General features: G+C 47.3%; 2 protein-coding genes and 1 long non-coding RNA gene across 3 annotated transcripts; 2 read left to right on the forward strand and 1 right to left on the reverse strand.

Annotated features, from left to right (window-relative positions):
• Positions 1 to 2,561: 2,561 nt before the first annotated feature.
• On the reverse strand, positions 2,562 to 4,127 carry LOC141026462 (uncharacterized). The gene is made up of 2 exons (XR_012188644.1): positions 3,803 to 4,127; positions 2,562 to 3,150 (listed from the first exon to the last, which is right to left on the reverse strand). It is a non-coding gene; the product is annotated as an uncharacterized lncRNA (long non-coding RNA).
• A 395-nt stretch (positions 4,128 to 4,522) lies between these two features.
• On the forward strand, positions 4,523 to 5,053 carry LOC123494992 (uncharacterized). The gene has a single exon (XM_045231580.1). It carries the CDS (start codon positions 4,523 to 4,525, stop codon positions 5,051 to 5,053), a length of 531 nt encoding a protein of 176 aa, XP_045087515.1.
• A 3,918-nt stretch (positions 5,054 to 8,971) lies between these two features.
• Positions 8,972 to 10,158, forward strand: LOC141027471 (uncharacterized). The gene is made up of 2 exons (XM_073504523.1): positions 8,972 to 9,459; positions 9,840 to 10,158. Exons 1-2 carry the CDS (start codon positions 8,972 to 8,974, stop codon positions 10,156 to 10,158), a joined length of 807 nt encoding a protein of 268 aa, XP_073360624.1.
• Positions 10,159 to 15,529: the final 5,371 nt, after the last annotated feature.

Consider the following 15,529-nt stretch of genomic DNA (forward strand, 5'->3'; position numbering starts at 1 on the left):
CGCACCATCACCGCCGTGTTGCACCTAAGGAGGAGGCCGGAGGCTGGCACCGCTCGTCATCAGCAATCCCCGCGCACCATCACCGCGGTGTTGCACCTAAGGAGGAGGCCGGAGGCTGGCACCGCTCATCGTTGGTGTTGCAGCGCAACATGGGGAGGATGGAGGTGGGCGTCGCTCATCGCCGGGAGGAGCTGCATTCCCGTGGATATCGCCACGGTGACGGAGTTGTGGTGCAGCACAAGAGGCACCGCTACCCCATGGAGCTCGCCGGCGGCGGTGTTGCAATGGAGCTCTCTCCAGCGGCTCCTGGCGTTGTGTTGCATCGCTCATCAGGGGCCGTCGAAGCTCCAATGCAATGCTCGATGCACCAATGGATCTCACCAATGACTCTCGGAGCTGTAGTGCAGCGCTCGGTACTTCGATGGAGTTCTCGCCGGTGAACTCGAAGCTGCAGTGCGGCGCTCGGTGCTCAAATGGAGCTCTTGCCGACGGCTCCTGGTGCTATGTTGCAGCGCTCGTCAGCAGGTTCAAAGCTACAGTGCAACGCTTGGTGCTCTTGTCAGTGGCTCCCTGTGCTGCATTGCAACGCTCGTCGGCGACTGCGGTGTTGCAACGCACCGGCGAGAGCCATGAAGCATTGCAGCGGCGGGCGCGTTGCTACCTTTCTACGGCTAGACAGGGATCGAAGCAGGGGATGGCTTATATGGTGGGAGAAGGATATGTGCGTTGACTTTTTTTAAAGGATGAGACAAACAGATCGGAAAGATCAGTGGGTTGATTTGTAGCAGTCCCCTTTATAAAATCACACCATTTATAAACTCACATGTTTTTGTTTCGGGCAGCACTCTGCGCCGGCGCACCGGCCAAAACTTTCGGCCGGTCGGCTAGCAGCCGTCCGATCTAAGCGAGGTGGGCCATCAGATCTGTTCTTCTCCTTCCTCCCGCACGGGTCAAAATCCCCCCGCTTCTCTATCTCCCCCGCAGCGAGCACGCCCGCACCCTCTCGACACCCCGCGCCCTCATCTCCGCTCGCTGCGCCCTCATCCCCGCTCGCCGTGGTGGCCATCAAGCTCCCCGCGGGTGTCGGTTCTGGCCAAAAAATGAGGCATGGCTGCAGCACATCCGGCACTGGGTTGTAGGCCCCGCGTAGTCGCCGCCACGCCTCGCCGGTCAAGGTTGCAGCTCGCCGCGAGCCCGTTGCAGCTCGCAGGCGACCGGTTGCAGCATCCGCCCCCTGCCCCCGTGCTGGATCTCGCCGCCGGAATTCACAGAAACCCACCACTCGCATCTCGTCGTCGTGAAAAAATGGATGTAGCAAAAACTATGGACGGTAGTAGCAAAAAACCACATGGTTGAAGCAAAAATGTCACACGATCGTAGCAAAAGAAAATGCCGGTTCCAACACAAAAACAATGTAGCATATCCAACATGCCCACACCCGGCACCGCTCGTGGCTTTCCCCCTCGCCGGTCGCCGGTTGAAGCTTTTCACACATACAATTGAAGCATTGCTGTTAGCGGTTGCAACTTTTCTGATTTGCATAGTGTCTAGTTGTAGCTTTCTCTCTCAATGGTTGGAGCTTTTTCCAACTACAGTTGAAGCTTTTCTATTCAATGTTGTAGCTATTTTCTTTTTAGCAGCGTTTGGTCAAGGCTTTTTGTGTCATTTCAGTTGAAGCTTTTTTCATTGAAGGTTGTAGCACTTCATGTCAACGGTTGTAGCTTTCCGGCGATGGCGCTGATAGCTTGTAGCTTTCTCAACATCCGGTTGAAGCTTTCCATCAAAGGGGATGAAGTTTTTTTGTAAACGATTGCAACATGAGGGGGTGCGACGGTTTCTGCAGAAGCCTCTGGTGTTGGCCATCGCCGCCTGGCTCGTCGTCGACGAGGCAGAAGCACGAGGTGCGTGGGAGTTGCAACCGCCGGGAATGGGATTGGTCAACGGCCTTGCTGCATCCAATGGCGAACGGGGCTGTAAGCATGGCGGGGTGAGATCTACATCCATGGCCGCGCGGGGATCCGATCTTCCATGGCCGACGGCGAGCTACTCAAGCGTTGCAGTGATGGAGGCAGGAGATGCGGGCGTCGGCGCTGCGTGCTGCAACGATGGACGCAAGAGACGAGGATGGGTCGAGATCCGAGGAGCTGCGAGACGGGGATGAGGCGAGATCCGCGGGATAACGGAGGAGGACTAGTCAACTCGGATCCACCGCGCCACGTGGTTGCTCGTGAGTGGGTCGCGCGTGCGCGCGTGGATTGGACCGGCCGAAGCTTTCCGCCGGCGCACCGTCTCCAAACATTTACCTTTTGTTTCCTTCTAAGGGTGTGTTTGGTTGAGGAACCAACTGTCACGGAATGGAATGGTTCCATTCCAGAGGAACGGGTCGGTTCCGTTCCTGTGTTTGGTAGGTGCAAAAAAGTAGAACGGGTTGGTTCCGTTCCAGTGTTTGGTTTGGAAGAATGGAATGAAAAACAGAATAACAGAAATTCAAAATTTCGGCAGCATTTCATTTGTATTTTCAAGAAAAACAACATAACAATATATATTGACATAGAACTCAATTTTCAACAATGAAGTAGCAAGTTCATTTGGCACATCCAGAAGCAATCAGCCATTACATGTCTTTAACATACAAATAACCAAAGCAAAGTGCACTACAGCCATACACCATTACATGTCTTTAACATAAAAATAACCATAGCAAAGTGCACTACAGCCATACAAGTTCACATACCCAATATCCAAAAGCAACCCAATGGCACTACAGCCATACATGTCAAGTTCACATACTTGACAACCATACAACCATATCGAATTTAGAAGTTTTTCTTCACATACCTACTCACCCAAACAGATTTGTTGGTTTCAGAGAGTTTCATGAAGGCTCTTGTTGTCTTGGGGTTGTCAACAAGATGAGCATAGTAGTGGGCAAGGTGCTCTTCATCAAATTCTTTCAAATTGGAGACTACATCCCAAAGATCATTGGGTATATCATCATCATCTCCACCAGATTTCACAAGAGCTTCAGCAACAAGTTTAAACCCATCTTTGAGAATGGCACCTAGTGGATCCTCTAGAACTTTCACCACCTTGGCCTTCTTTTTTGGAGGTCCTTTGATGGTGGCCTTATATAATCATTACGAAGCTCACCTATGGCATGAAGAACCTTTCTAAAATAGATGCTGGTTGTGCCGTATGATCTAGCAAAATTGGCTGAAATAACCCTATTCCGAAGGTTATGCCCAATTGTATGCAAAAACATTGCCAATTGTTGCTCCACACTAAGATGTGGACTGTCTTCTAGCAATTTGCGATCCCTCAATATGCCGCACAAGCGAAAGAATGCAGCTCTTTCAAACTTTAGCATGTTTTTGCATAACACATCGCTTTGCCAAATTTTTTGGTTTAGATAATCAAATCTGATTCGATCTCTTTCATGCATTGGGCCCTAGGTAATACGTGGTCTCCTCTTCCTTATTATAGCCCGAACAATGACTGCCATTGCAGCTAGTGCAACAAAAACAGCGGCTCCCCTAGCCATCCTTTTTTTTTTGTTCATCTTGCTTACCATCTACAAGTAATGCATAGTATCAAAAATATGGCTAGCAATGACTTGTAAACATGGATCTGCTTGTACAAAGCAGCACATATTGAAATAAAAATTGGGTAACCATGGATCTGCGTACTACACAGAAGCACATATATATGAAACAAATTGAGGAGGAACATGGCACACAGGAAATAAAATCTGCCCAAACAGGAACATATACGGAGATATGCAAAGGGGTAGTGGAAACTGCACCTTGCCTCCGCTGCTAGCTGCTGATCCAGACCTTCTGCAGCACCTCCGGTCGCCGTTACGTGGTAGCCGCCCCGCTGCTTCGTCGCTGCTCCTAGGATCTGGACCGTGGCCGATCTGCTTCGTCGTTGCTGCTTGCTAGGCCGCCGCCATGGTGCAGATGCGCGCAATCACAGAGGAGACGGCGGGAGGAAGGTGAAGCCGGGCCGGGGAGGGATGGAGAAGGCAGATCAAGAGGGGGGAGAAGCGGGAGGGTGGTGGCGCTAGTGGGGGAGCAGCGAGAGAGGGGGGGGATGCGGGAGCAGCGGGAGGAGAGCGATAGGGTACGGGTGCGGGGCGAGGGGCTCGTTCCCTGTCGTCCGGCCGATTTCGAGGTATGCCTCGATTCGGCATATTGAGCGAATATTCTCTTTTCTGGGACAAGTGGGTTCTGAATCGTTCGATTAACTAAATGCGGGAATGGGCCGTGGGAACGGGTCGGACCCATGACGGTCTACCCGGTGACAACAACCAAACACACCCTAAAATGGCTCGCGCTGCTTGCTCCATGCCCCACCCCAGCACAATCCAGTCCCACTCCTAGTCCCCATCTCCCCCGCCGCCGCCGCAGCCGCAGCCGCAGCCTACCCACTCCAGCCGCCGTTCCTTACCAAGAAACGTGAGCAGCGCTCGCGGCAGGCACAAGATATGGAGAAGCCGATGTCCAGACTCACCCACGACCTAATGGCGGAGATCCTCTGTCGCGTGCCCTACAAATCACTCTGCATCTGCAAGTGTGTGTGCCCGGCCTGGCGCGACCTCATCGCAGATCCGGAGAGTCGGAAGAAAATTGTGCAGTCCCTGGCCGGTTTCTTCCACCACATCCCGGCCGACCCTACCGAGTCCCGCGGCTTGGCCGTCAACTACGCCGACCTGTCTGCCTTCCCTTGGGCGAGCGTGCCCAGGACCTACCCGCGCTTGCCACTACCGCCTGACATCACGGACTGTTCCTTCACTCTCAAGGATTCCTGCGATGGGCTGTTTCTTACCCGGATTGGGACGGGCACGCCGGAGCCACAGTTTCGCCACATGGTCTCCAATCCAGCTACCGGTGAGTACACTCTGCTGCCCCACTCTGGCTACTCTGGCTACGCTGGCAACCGCTGTTACTTGGGCTTCGACAGTGGTGTCTCCTCTGAAGAGTTTCATGTGTTCCAGTTTGTGCAATGGGCAGACGAGCACTGGGAGTCTGGGATCCACCTATTCCGGCTGTGACAGGAGTCAACATTTACTCTTCAAAAACCCGTGCATGGGTAGCAATGGAACCCAAATGGGACATCCAAGTTAGCTTGTGCAGTAGTCCACTTGGAGTTTTCCGTAAGGGGTGTTTGCACCTGCTCATACATGATGATGGGTTGGCAATACTTGATGCACAAGGGCTAAAATGGAGAACCATCCCCGTGCCGAATTTCATCGATCCGAGTTCCTCTGGTTTCATCGGAAAATCTGCAGGACAACTGTTCTATATCGACTCTGATGATCGTCATGTCTCGGCCCCATTTTCAACTATATCCGTTTACGTTCTTAGTAGTGGGATTTATAACTGGGATGTGTCTCATTTGGATGACGAATGCACGCATTGGAAGTTGTTGCACAAGCTTTCAAATGTGATTCCAAAGAAGAAGTTTTCTCTTGGCCGGGACCTCAAAGTCGTCGGAGTACACCCACATGCCAATATCATCTTTATGGCTGATTTGAACAATAATGAACTGTTGGCATATGATTTGGATCATCATGAAACTACAGCTGTACACCGCATTGAGCGTTACTGCCTGGGGGCATATGAACAATATTTCCCATGTGTGCCACTGCTGTCCAGCCTACCATTGGATGAAAGAATACGGCTGACAACTCCCAGTTGATGAATGTTCTGCTGATTGAAAATGAGAAGCCATGGACGAGGTGCTCAGTTGGCTGTTGCGTTTTCAAGTGAACTCTTCACAAAGATTCAAACGGAGATGCTGTATTGTTCATAGACAATGCTACCTTTAGTTTCAGTTTGATCTGCATTGGTTTTCATTTCTAGTATTTGTCTCGTTGGATGTTTCCCTCATGGATGTGTTAGTGCGACTTGTCGTATGCTCTGTGCCTTTTGATAAGGCAACAAGTACGGATGTACGAGACATTTCCATGTGTACCTCTATTGGCTATGCCAGAATTATTTATCTTCTACTATGGATGTGTACGAGACAGCTGTAGAATGTTCTGTGCCTTTCGATGCGCAACAAGTATGAGCCATATGAGGCAGTGAGGCACTAGTCTGTTCTAATTTGAATTTTTTTTTGTAATATTAACCCGAGTGGCTAAGCATATTTTTTTTTGTAATATTAACTGTGTTGGGAAACCATCTGTTTAACTCTGTTCCAGCTCCAACAATTGGGATGAAATTATATATCCCTGATCCAAAGCTTTTTACTTTTCAACACCTAGAAAGTAATGATAAGGAGGGTTTACGAAACTGCAAATGTAAGCCTTCGTTGGTGCGGTCTCGTACTCTCGTCTCTGCTGGACAATGTGCAAAATAAAATGTACTAGTCCTGCTTTCTCAGGCTAATAAGAAAAGTCGACTTGCCACTCTGTTTTAGTGGTCTGATCACTCTGTTTTAGAGTAGAACTAAGCATTTTAGAAACATGTTTAGTAAAATAATGGAGTTGTTTTTGCTAGTACATAAGAATGTGTTAGGGTTACCACTTTTGAGCTGGTGCTTGTTAACGTTAGCACTTGACACTTATTTTTGGTAGAATTAAAGTAACTGTACTGATGCCAATATTTTACTTAAGGTATAACTACTATAACTGTATACTCCGTTTTGTTGCTCTAACCTGTGTGTTATTGTACTCACTGCTTTAGTATTTTTTTATTAGTGGCATAGTACTATTTCCTGCCTTTATTAACTGTGGCTACACTACTTTTCTTTCTTCGATTGGTTATCTCCTTCTTCCCTCAGGAAACCTCCGTTGAACCTATTTCCTGGAGAGATTGCAGAGAGGATCCTCAGGAAAATTCCATTGAAGCTCCGAAGGTTGTACTGATTTTCCTCTTGGCCTCACACTAAGAGTGGAATATATTCAGTCAGATATGCATATAACCTGGCCAGATCACATCTACTCCGGAAAAATCGAAGCGATGATGCCAAAGAAGCATCGTCAAATCAGGGGACTACGGAGAAAGCTTGGAGAAAACTATTGGGAGTCCAGTGTGCTAACAAAATGAAGGTGGTTTTATTCATGTGCGATCAACCCCAACAAGGTATGATTGTCATCTTTGCAATCGAGAGGAAAATGTGGAGCATTGTTTTTTTTTTTTTTTGTAAAGCCAATATGTTAAAAGAAAGATGGAAAGAGCTGAAGAAAGGTTATGGTATTTGCCTGAAGCTTAAATATTCTGTTCATATCAGGCAATGATCAGTGGGCTGGATTACTGAAGCATCGGAGTTCCACTGCTGGAGTTTTGGGCTGGCTGTACGGCACATGTGGGAATGTGGGAGACCAGGTACTGATGTCGTGATGGTGAGGCACTAGCACTAGCCCACCCCCTTCGCGTTGCATAAAATATCCATGCTTATATCGATTTTGTGTCGCTGATTAGCATCAGTTCAGCAGGCTCCAGTAGGCCTGAGAAGCTGCCGACGTCAACTCAGAAATATATGATCTCCGCCGCCGGAGGGCTCGTCGATGATCAATGTGGATGCTGTGATTTTTTTCAGAATCCTTCCTTTTTTTTGAGATTTTTCAGAATCCTGTTTCATACTAGCTAGTACCTAGCCTCTCGTTCTAGCAAGCAGCCTCCTGTGAGCACGAATCAGCTCCGTCTCTAGTTTTCCGCCGAAGCCTAGTCCAAAATCATGGGAAAATGGCTGGAAAAAAGTAGCAGTACTCACCTCGATCCATATTGCTTGTCGTAGTTTTAGTACTAGTATAAACTATAAAGTTGTACTCAAGTTGCGACAAGTAATATGAATAGGAGGGAGTATCATATTTGGTTTAAAATAAATGACATAATTCATTATGTAAGCGGGGAAAATATGAGGTGCAAGGATCATGTACTTCTCTAACTAAATTCTTTTTTTAGGGCCTTCTCTAACTAAATTCATACATTATAAAAGTCTCAACTGCAAATGACTCAAGTATGTTTTCAGATTTAAAGTTTATTAAAATCCTAACTTTGTTTTTGCGATGAAATTGAAATTGATTTGTTATCTTTGAAAGGTAAAATTAAAACCAAGCACGTGTTAATCATTTTCCTGGTTTTTCGGTTCAAAGGCCTGGTTTATTACTGGTTTTCCAAAAACCAGCTGGTTTGATCGGTATTCTCCGGTCCAATTGCAGAACGGTCTTATTTTCTTAAAAAGACACCGGGGCCGCCGGTCATGGTTTTTTTCGGTCCGACCGCCGGTCCGGTCTTTTAAACTGTGGTATAAAGTTATACTCAAGTTGCGACAAGTAGTTTGAATCGGAGGGAGTATCATATTTGGTTAAAAAAAAATGACATAATTCATTATGTAAGCAGGGAAAATATGAGGTGCACTCAGGATTATGTACTTCTCCAACTAATTTTTCTTAGGGCCTTCTCTAACTAGATTCATACATTATGAAGGTCTCAACTGCAAATGACTCAAGTATGTTTTCAGATTTAAGTTTTATTAAAATCATAATTTTTTTTGCGATGAAATCGCAATTATTTGTGATCTGTAAAAGGTAAAATTAAAACCAAGCACTTTTCAATGTGGCAATGGCTAGTTATTCACTTTTTTTTATACCCAGACTAGAAATAAAAAAAACTAAAAAATTTACTGGCACAGGACCCACTCTAAAATCCGCACACCCCATTTTTTTTGAAAAAAAAAAAATCATATTTTCAGCCCAGCTTTGAAATTTTCTGAAATAAAAGGACCATGTGCTTTCATATCAAGGCAAAAACCTACAAAAAAATCAAAGGAAAAAAACAAAGAAATCCACTTTTTTTTTGTGAGAGGCTTCACTTCATCGTGGGCCTTTTTTCCCATCCGAGACCATCATTCAGTCGAGTCCCGTGCCTCGCGTCCCCAACCCCAAAAGCCACGCCGCCGTCGCCGCCGCCGCCGCCCATCTGCCGTCGAAACCTACCTATTCCAGCCGCCGCCGTTTCAAGCTATGGAGAATCCGGTGGAGGAGCCGATGTCCAGGCTCACCCGCGACCTAATCGCGGAGATCCTCTCTCGCGTGCCCTACAAATCTCTTTGCATCTGCCCGGCCTGGCGCCACCTCATCGCCGACCCCGTGTACAGGAAGAAGATTGTGCAGTCCCTGACCGGCTTCTTCTACCGCATCACCGACGAAGCCGCGGCCGAGCCCGGCAGCTTCCCCGGCGTCAACTACGCCGACCTGTCCGCCTTCCCGTGGGCGAGCGTCCCCAAGACCCACCCACGGCTGCCACTGCCGCCCGACAGCACGGGCCGCGTCATGTCCGTCGATGATTCCTGCGATGGACTGTTTCTTGCCCGCATTTCTAGTGGGGCGTGGAAATTTCGCTACATGGTCTCCAATCCAGCCACCGGTGAGTACACTTTGCTGCCCCCCAATGGCCACGCCGGCTACGACAGCATTGCTTACCTGGGTTTCGACAGTGGCGCGAATTTCATGTATTCGAGTTTCTACACGAATGGTCGCGCCAGAACTGGGGCTCCAAGTCTCTGTTTGTGAGAGCAGTGAGGATTTACTCCTCAAAAACTGGTGCATGGGTAGCAATGGAACCCCAATGGGACGTCGAAGTCGGCTTGTGCTTTGATCAGCCTGGAGTTTTCTGTAATGGGTGTTTGCACTTGCTCACATATCAGTCCGGGTTGGCGATAGTTGATGCACAAGGGGCAAAATGGAGAACCCTCCTGCTGCCAATACTCGCGGCTAAGGGTTTCTCAGGTTTCATCGGGAAATCTGCCGGACAGCTACTTTATATCGACCCCCGTGATAGTCAAGGATACGGCTCAAACAGATCTTTGACTATATCACTTTACGTTCTCAGTGTTGAGATTTATAACTGGGATGTGTCCCACTCCCACCTGGACGACAAATGCATGTACTGGAATATGTTGCGCAAGTTTTCAAATGCAGTTCCAAAGAAGAAGTTTATCAAAGTCATTGGTGTGCACCCACATGCCAATCTGATCTTCATGGCTTATTCAAACAGTGAACTGTTGGCATACGATTTGGATCACCGTGAAAGTACAATTGTATATCACCTTGATCATGACTACCGGACATTTATGAAAATTTTCCCATATGTGCCATTGCTGTCCTGCCTACCATTGGATGGAGGAATACGGCTGGCAACTCCAAATTGATGAATGTTCTGCTGATTGAAGAAAGGGCAGCCATGGGTGAGGTACTCTGTTGCAATTTCAAGTGAAATCTTCACAGAGATTCAAATGCAGATGCTGTGTTGTTTGTAGAAAATGCCAGCTTTCGTTTCCAGATTGATCTGTATTCTTTTTCATTTCTAGTATTTGTGTCGCTAGATGTTTCCCTCATGGATGTGTTAGTCTGAGTTGTAGTATGCTCTGTGCCTTTTGATGGGCAACAAGTACGGATGTATGAGACATTTCCATGTGTACCAGTTTTGGCTCAGCCAGAATTATTTATGTTCTACTATGGATGTGTACAAGACACTTGGTATGAGCTGTAGAATGTTCTGTCCCTTTTGATGTGCAACAAGTATGAGGCAGTGTGTTCTGATTTGAATTTTTTTTCTAATGTTTTACCTGAGTGGCTATGCAAAAGTTGCTTATGTTCTGATGTGTGCACATACAATTCTATCTAGGTGTTTGCATTGCTAAGATTTTCTGGGTCTTCTGTTCTTTCTGGTTTGATGTTATATTCACAGAAGTTTGCATATGTGTACATCTTGTAATGTGATCATGCTAGCTCAAAAGGTTGAGAAAGGTCAGTGTCAGAAATTATCACAATTTCCTGCTCTGTTTTTTCTTCTAAAGGATTAAAATTGAAACTGTGGTTGAATTATCTAGTTTAATTTCTGGCGTCATAGCTTCAACAGTGTTGGTGAACCATCTATTTAACTCTGTTCCTGCTCCAACAATTTAGGATGAAAGTATTATCCCTCGTCTAAAGCTTTTTACTTGTCAACAGCTAGAAAGTATTGATAAGAAAGTTTACTGAAGCAATCTGTTGCCTGGATTACTTAAATTTTTTGTTCATGTCACACAATGGTTAATGGCTGTTCTGGCTAAGTCAGATTTGTTTATGTTAGTATATGAACACATGCATATAATCTGAGCCGTATGAATGGGTATGAGACATTTGGTATGAGTTGGTATGTTCTATGCCTTTGAGACACTTTAGTGTGCTCTATTTTGATTTTTTTTTTATGTCTTACCTGATTAGCTAAGCAATGGTTGCTTGCTTATGTTCTGATATGTGTGCCCACAGTCTTGAGTTAGCCGGTTCTATCTAGGTGTTTGCATTGCTAAGATTTTCTTGGTCTCTTATTTTTTTCTGGTTTGATGTTATACTCATAGAAGTTTGCGTATGTGTGCATCATGTAATGTGATCATGCTAGCTCAAAAGGTTGATAAATGTCAATGTTGATGATTTGTAATCCTACATGTTTGAGAAATAGTAGTTGCATTGCCTCTTTTGTTGCGCCCATTGATTATTTATCTTCTAGTACTGCTTTCCACAGGTAACTTCCATTGACAGTGTGTATTCTACTGAATATTGTGAAGCATATCACCTGCTAAAAACCTTGCATACCCGTTGAACTGTTCTACTCCCTCTTACTAGTAATTACCTACAGTTATATCCTTGGTCGTTGGACAGAATTTTGTTAGCTATATACTAATTCACTAGTTCTTTATAAATAATGGTTATCAATATTAATGTGAAGTTATGTTTATAGAATAATTATTGCTTTTCTGTAGCCATATGCCTTACGATGACGCAGTGGGAATAACCCTCTTCCTTTTATGTTGTATTTGTTAGGAATATGCAACTTGTATTCCCATAAGGCCATAGGCCGATATATATACATGTACAGGTGTGGAACATATGCAGGAAACCCCTTATACAACGGGATAAATACAAAGGGGTACATGACTTATATTATAACTCTAACACCCCCCCCCCCCCTCAAACTCATGGTGGATGAACAACACTGAGTTTGGAGAGATAAAAGCCATGTTGTGCTTTAGTCTGGGCCTTCGTCAGGAAATCTGCCAACTGTAACTCGGAAGGCACATACTGAAGAGCAATAACCTGATTCTGCACAACAGCGCGCACATAGAAAGCATCAACACCAATATGCTTGGTGAGCTCATGCTTCACAGGATCGCGCGCAATGCTAATAGCACCTGTACTGTCAGATAAGAGCAGAGTCGGTGTAGTGACAGAAACACCAAAATCCTGAAGTAACCACCGTAACCAAGTCACCTCTGCCGTCAAAAGAGCCATGGCTCGCAACTCAGCCTGAGCACTCGAACGGGAAACTGCAATCTATTTCTTCGTCTTCCAGGCAATGAGAGAACCACCAAGAAAAACACAGTAAGCAGAAAGTGAACGGCGATCAGAAGGATCACTAGCCCACGTAGCATCCGAATAGGCCTGAAGCTGTAAAGAACTGGAGCTAGGAAAGAATAGACGGTGAGAGATCGTGCCCCGAAGATATCGGAGAACACGAAGGAGATGACTATAGTGAACCAATGTGGGAGCAGAGACAAACTGACTCAGAATATGAACCGGATAAGAGATGTCCGGACGAGTGACAGCTAGATAGACAAGACTGCCAACAAGATGACGATAACGCGTCGGGTCAGGGAGAGGATCACCATCAGTAGCACGGAGGTGAACATTGAGCTCCATAGGAGTCTCAACAATGCGCTCGTCAGTAAGAGCAGCACGAGCAAGAAGATCCTGGATATACTTTTCCTGGGATATAAAAAAGCCATCAGAGGTAGAAGAGACTTCAATCCCAAGAAAGTAGCGAAGAGGTCCAAGATCAGACATAAGAAACTGCTCATTAAGACGGGCCTTTACAAAGGCAATATACTCGGGGTCATCCCTAGTGATGACCATGTCATCAACATAGAGAAGAAGAAGAGTCCGACCACGAGGAGAAAGGTGAATAAACAAGGCTGGATCATGAGCACTTGCTGAAAAACCAGCAGTAGTGACCACAGAGGAAAAACGCTCAAACCAGGCGCGAGGGGCTTGCTTAAGGCCATAGAGAGAGCGACGAAGACGACATACCATGCCATCAGGAACAGAATACCCAGGGGGTGGCTGCATGTACACCTCCTCACGCAGCTCACCATCAAGAAAGGCATTCTTAACATCAAGCTGAGATATAGACCAGTGGCGTGCAGAGGCAACAGCAAGAAGTGTACGAATAGTGGTCATATGGGCCACAGGAGCAAAAGTCTCGTCATAATCACGACCATGCTCCTGCTGAAAACCACGAGCCACAAGACGAGCTTTGTGACGCTCAAGAGAACCATCGGAGCGAGTCTTAACCTTGTAGACCCACTTACAAGTGATGGGACGGACTCCGGGAGGAAGAGAAACAAGATCCCAGGTACCAGTGCGTTCAAGAGCAGCAATCTCCTCTGCCATCGCAAACTGCCATTCAGGATGAACAACAGCCTGACGGTAAGAAGTCGGCTCAAGAACAGCAGCACCAGCGGTGGGAAATCCAAAGCGATCAACAGGCGGACGAGGACGAGAATGCAAGCCATAAGTAGGCTGAGAGGAAGAGGACGACTCATCCAAGGAAGCATCCACAGGTCGTGAACGACGAGTGTAATGCTGAGGAAAAGAGGGAACAATAGAAGGAGGAATCGCCAAGGTAGAATCGGGGGGTGGCGACGAAGAAGTCACCGGAGATGAAGGTGTAGAATCCGATGACATGCTAGGTGAGGAGACCGGGGAAGATGGTGGCTGTAAATCGACGAGGGGTGGAGAAGCAGAGGGAGTGGAACGAATAGGCACAGGCGCGACGGGGGTGATAGGTGAGTTAGGAAAAGTGAGGAAAGAGATATCCTCCACGGAAAAAATCGAGGAAGATGGGCGTGGGTAGAAAGGACGAGACTCATCAAAAGTCACGTCTCGAGAGATACGCATCCGACGACCGATAGGATCCCAACAACGATAGCCCTTATGTTCATCACTGTAGCCTAAGAAGACACACTCAACAGACTGAGCGGTCAGTTTGGTGCGTTCGCGAGGGGCAAGAAGAACATAGCAAACACAACCAAACAGGCGAAGCATCAAATAATCGGGAGAACGATCAAAAAGACGCTCAAAAGGAACACCACCCTGCAAAGCAGCGGACGGTTGAAGGTTGATGAGATAGGCGGAAGTGGAGATAGCCTCGGCCCAAAAATGAGGGGGAAGAGAGGCGGCGATCATCATCGCACGAGCCGTCTCAAGAAGGTGACGATGCTTGCGCTCAGACACCCATTCTGAGCATGAGCACCAGGACAAGAGAACTGGGCAAGAGTACCCTGCTCAGCAAGGACTCCACGCAACATCTTGGAGATATACTCTCCAGCAGAGTCAGCACGGAAAACACGAATAGGAGTAGAGAACTGAGTGTGAACCATGGCAGCAAAACGCTTATAGATAGATAACACCTCACTACGAGAAGACATAAAATATATCCAGTGTATCGAGAGAAATCATCTATAAAAATAATATAGTAGCGATGACATCCTTTCGAGGCAAAAGGAGCTGGACCCCAGACATCGGAGTGAACAAGGTCAAAAGGACGCTGAGACATAGTGTCACTATGAGGATAAGGTAACTGAACCTGTTTACCAAGCCGATAACCCTGACAGTCTAAAGACACACCGCCGGAGACAGATCCAAGAAGACCACGTTGAACTAAGGATGAGAGACGAGAGCCACACAAGTGACCAAGGCGATGATGCCACTGCTGAAAAGAGCTGGTAGACAAGGCAACAGAGGGGGAAAGACTGGCGGCGGTGGCAGCGGAGGGAAGGTGAAGCCAGTCAAGCTCCCAGAGACCCTGAGAGTCACGGTGTCGGGGGCCAGCACCAAGGAGAGCACCAGTGTGACGGTCCAGAACAGAACAAGAGTCAAAGTCTAGAATCACCCGACAACCGGAGTCAACAATCTGACCACCAGAAAGGAGCTGCATGGTAAGTCGAGGAACATGAGCAACATCAGGAACATGAAAAGATGAGGTGCTAAGAATGCCTCGACCATTAACCGGGAGGGAGGTACCATCAGCAGTAAGAACATGAATAGGAGAATCAAGAGCATGAATAAAAGACAAGGTGGATGAATCATGAGTCATATGAAAAGATGCTCCAGTATCAAGAATCCATGGAGATGTACCTGACTGTGTTGAAGGTGGTCTCACAATGCCAGAGGAGTCAGTAGCAGAACCAGCAGAACCCGTCGGTGAAGAACCAGAGCATGCAGCGAGCAAGCACCGAAGGCGCGTAATCTCCTGCTCAGTCAGGAGCTCAACTGAAGAGGTCGACGTAGATGCACCCGGCAATGAAGAGCCGGAGGCGGTCAGCAGACCACGAAGTCCCACAATCTCCTGCTCGGTGAAGTACATAGCTGAAGTAGACGACGCAGTAGCACTGGGAGAGGAGCGGCCACCAGGCACACCACCACCTGTGGAAGCCGCCAGAGGAGGCGACATAGCATAACCAACATCATCCGTAGAGGCCG

This window comes from Aegilops tauschii, chromosome 7, assembly GCF_002575655.3.
Source record: "Aegilops tauschii subsp. strangulata cultivar AL8/78 chromosome 7, Aet v6.0, whole genome shotgun sequence".
NCBI lineage: Eukaryota > Viridiplantae > Streptophyta > Magnoliopsida > Poales > Poaceae > Aegilops > Aegilops tauschii.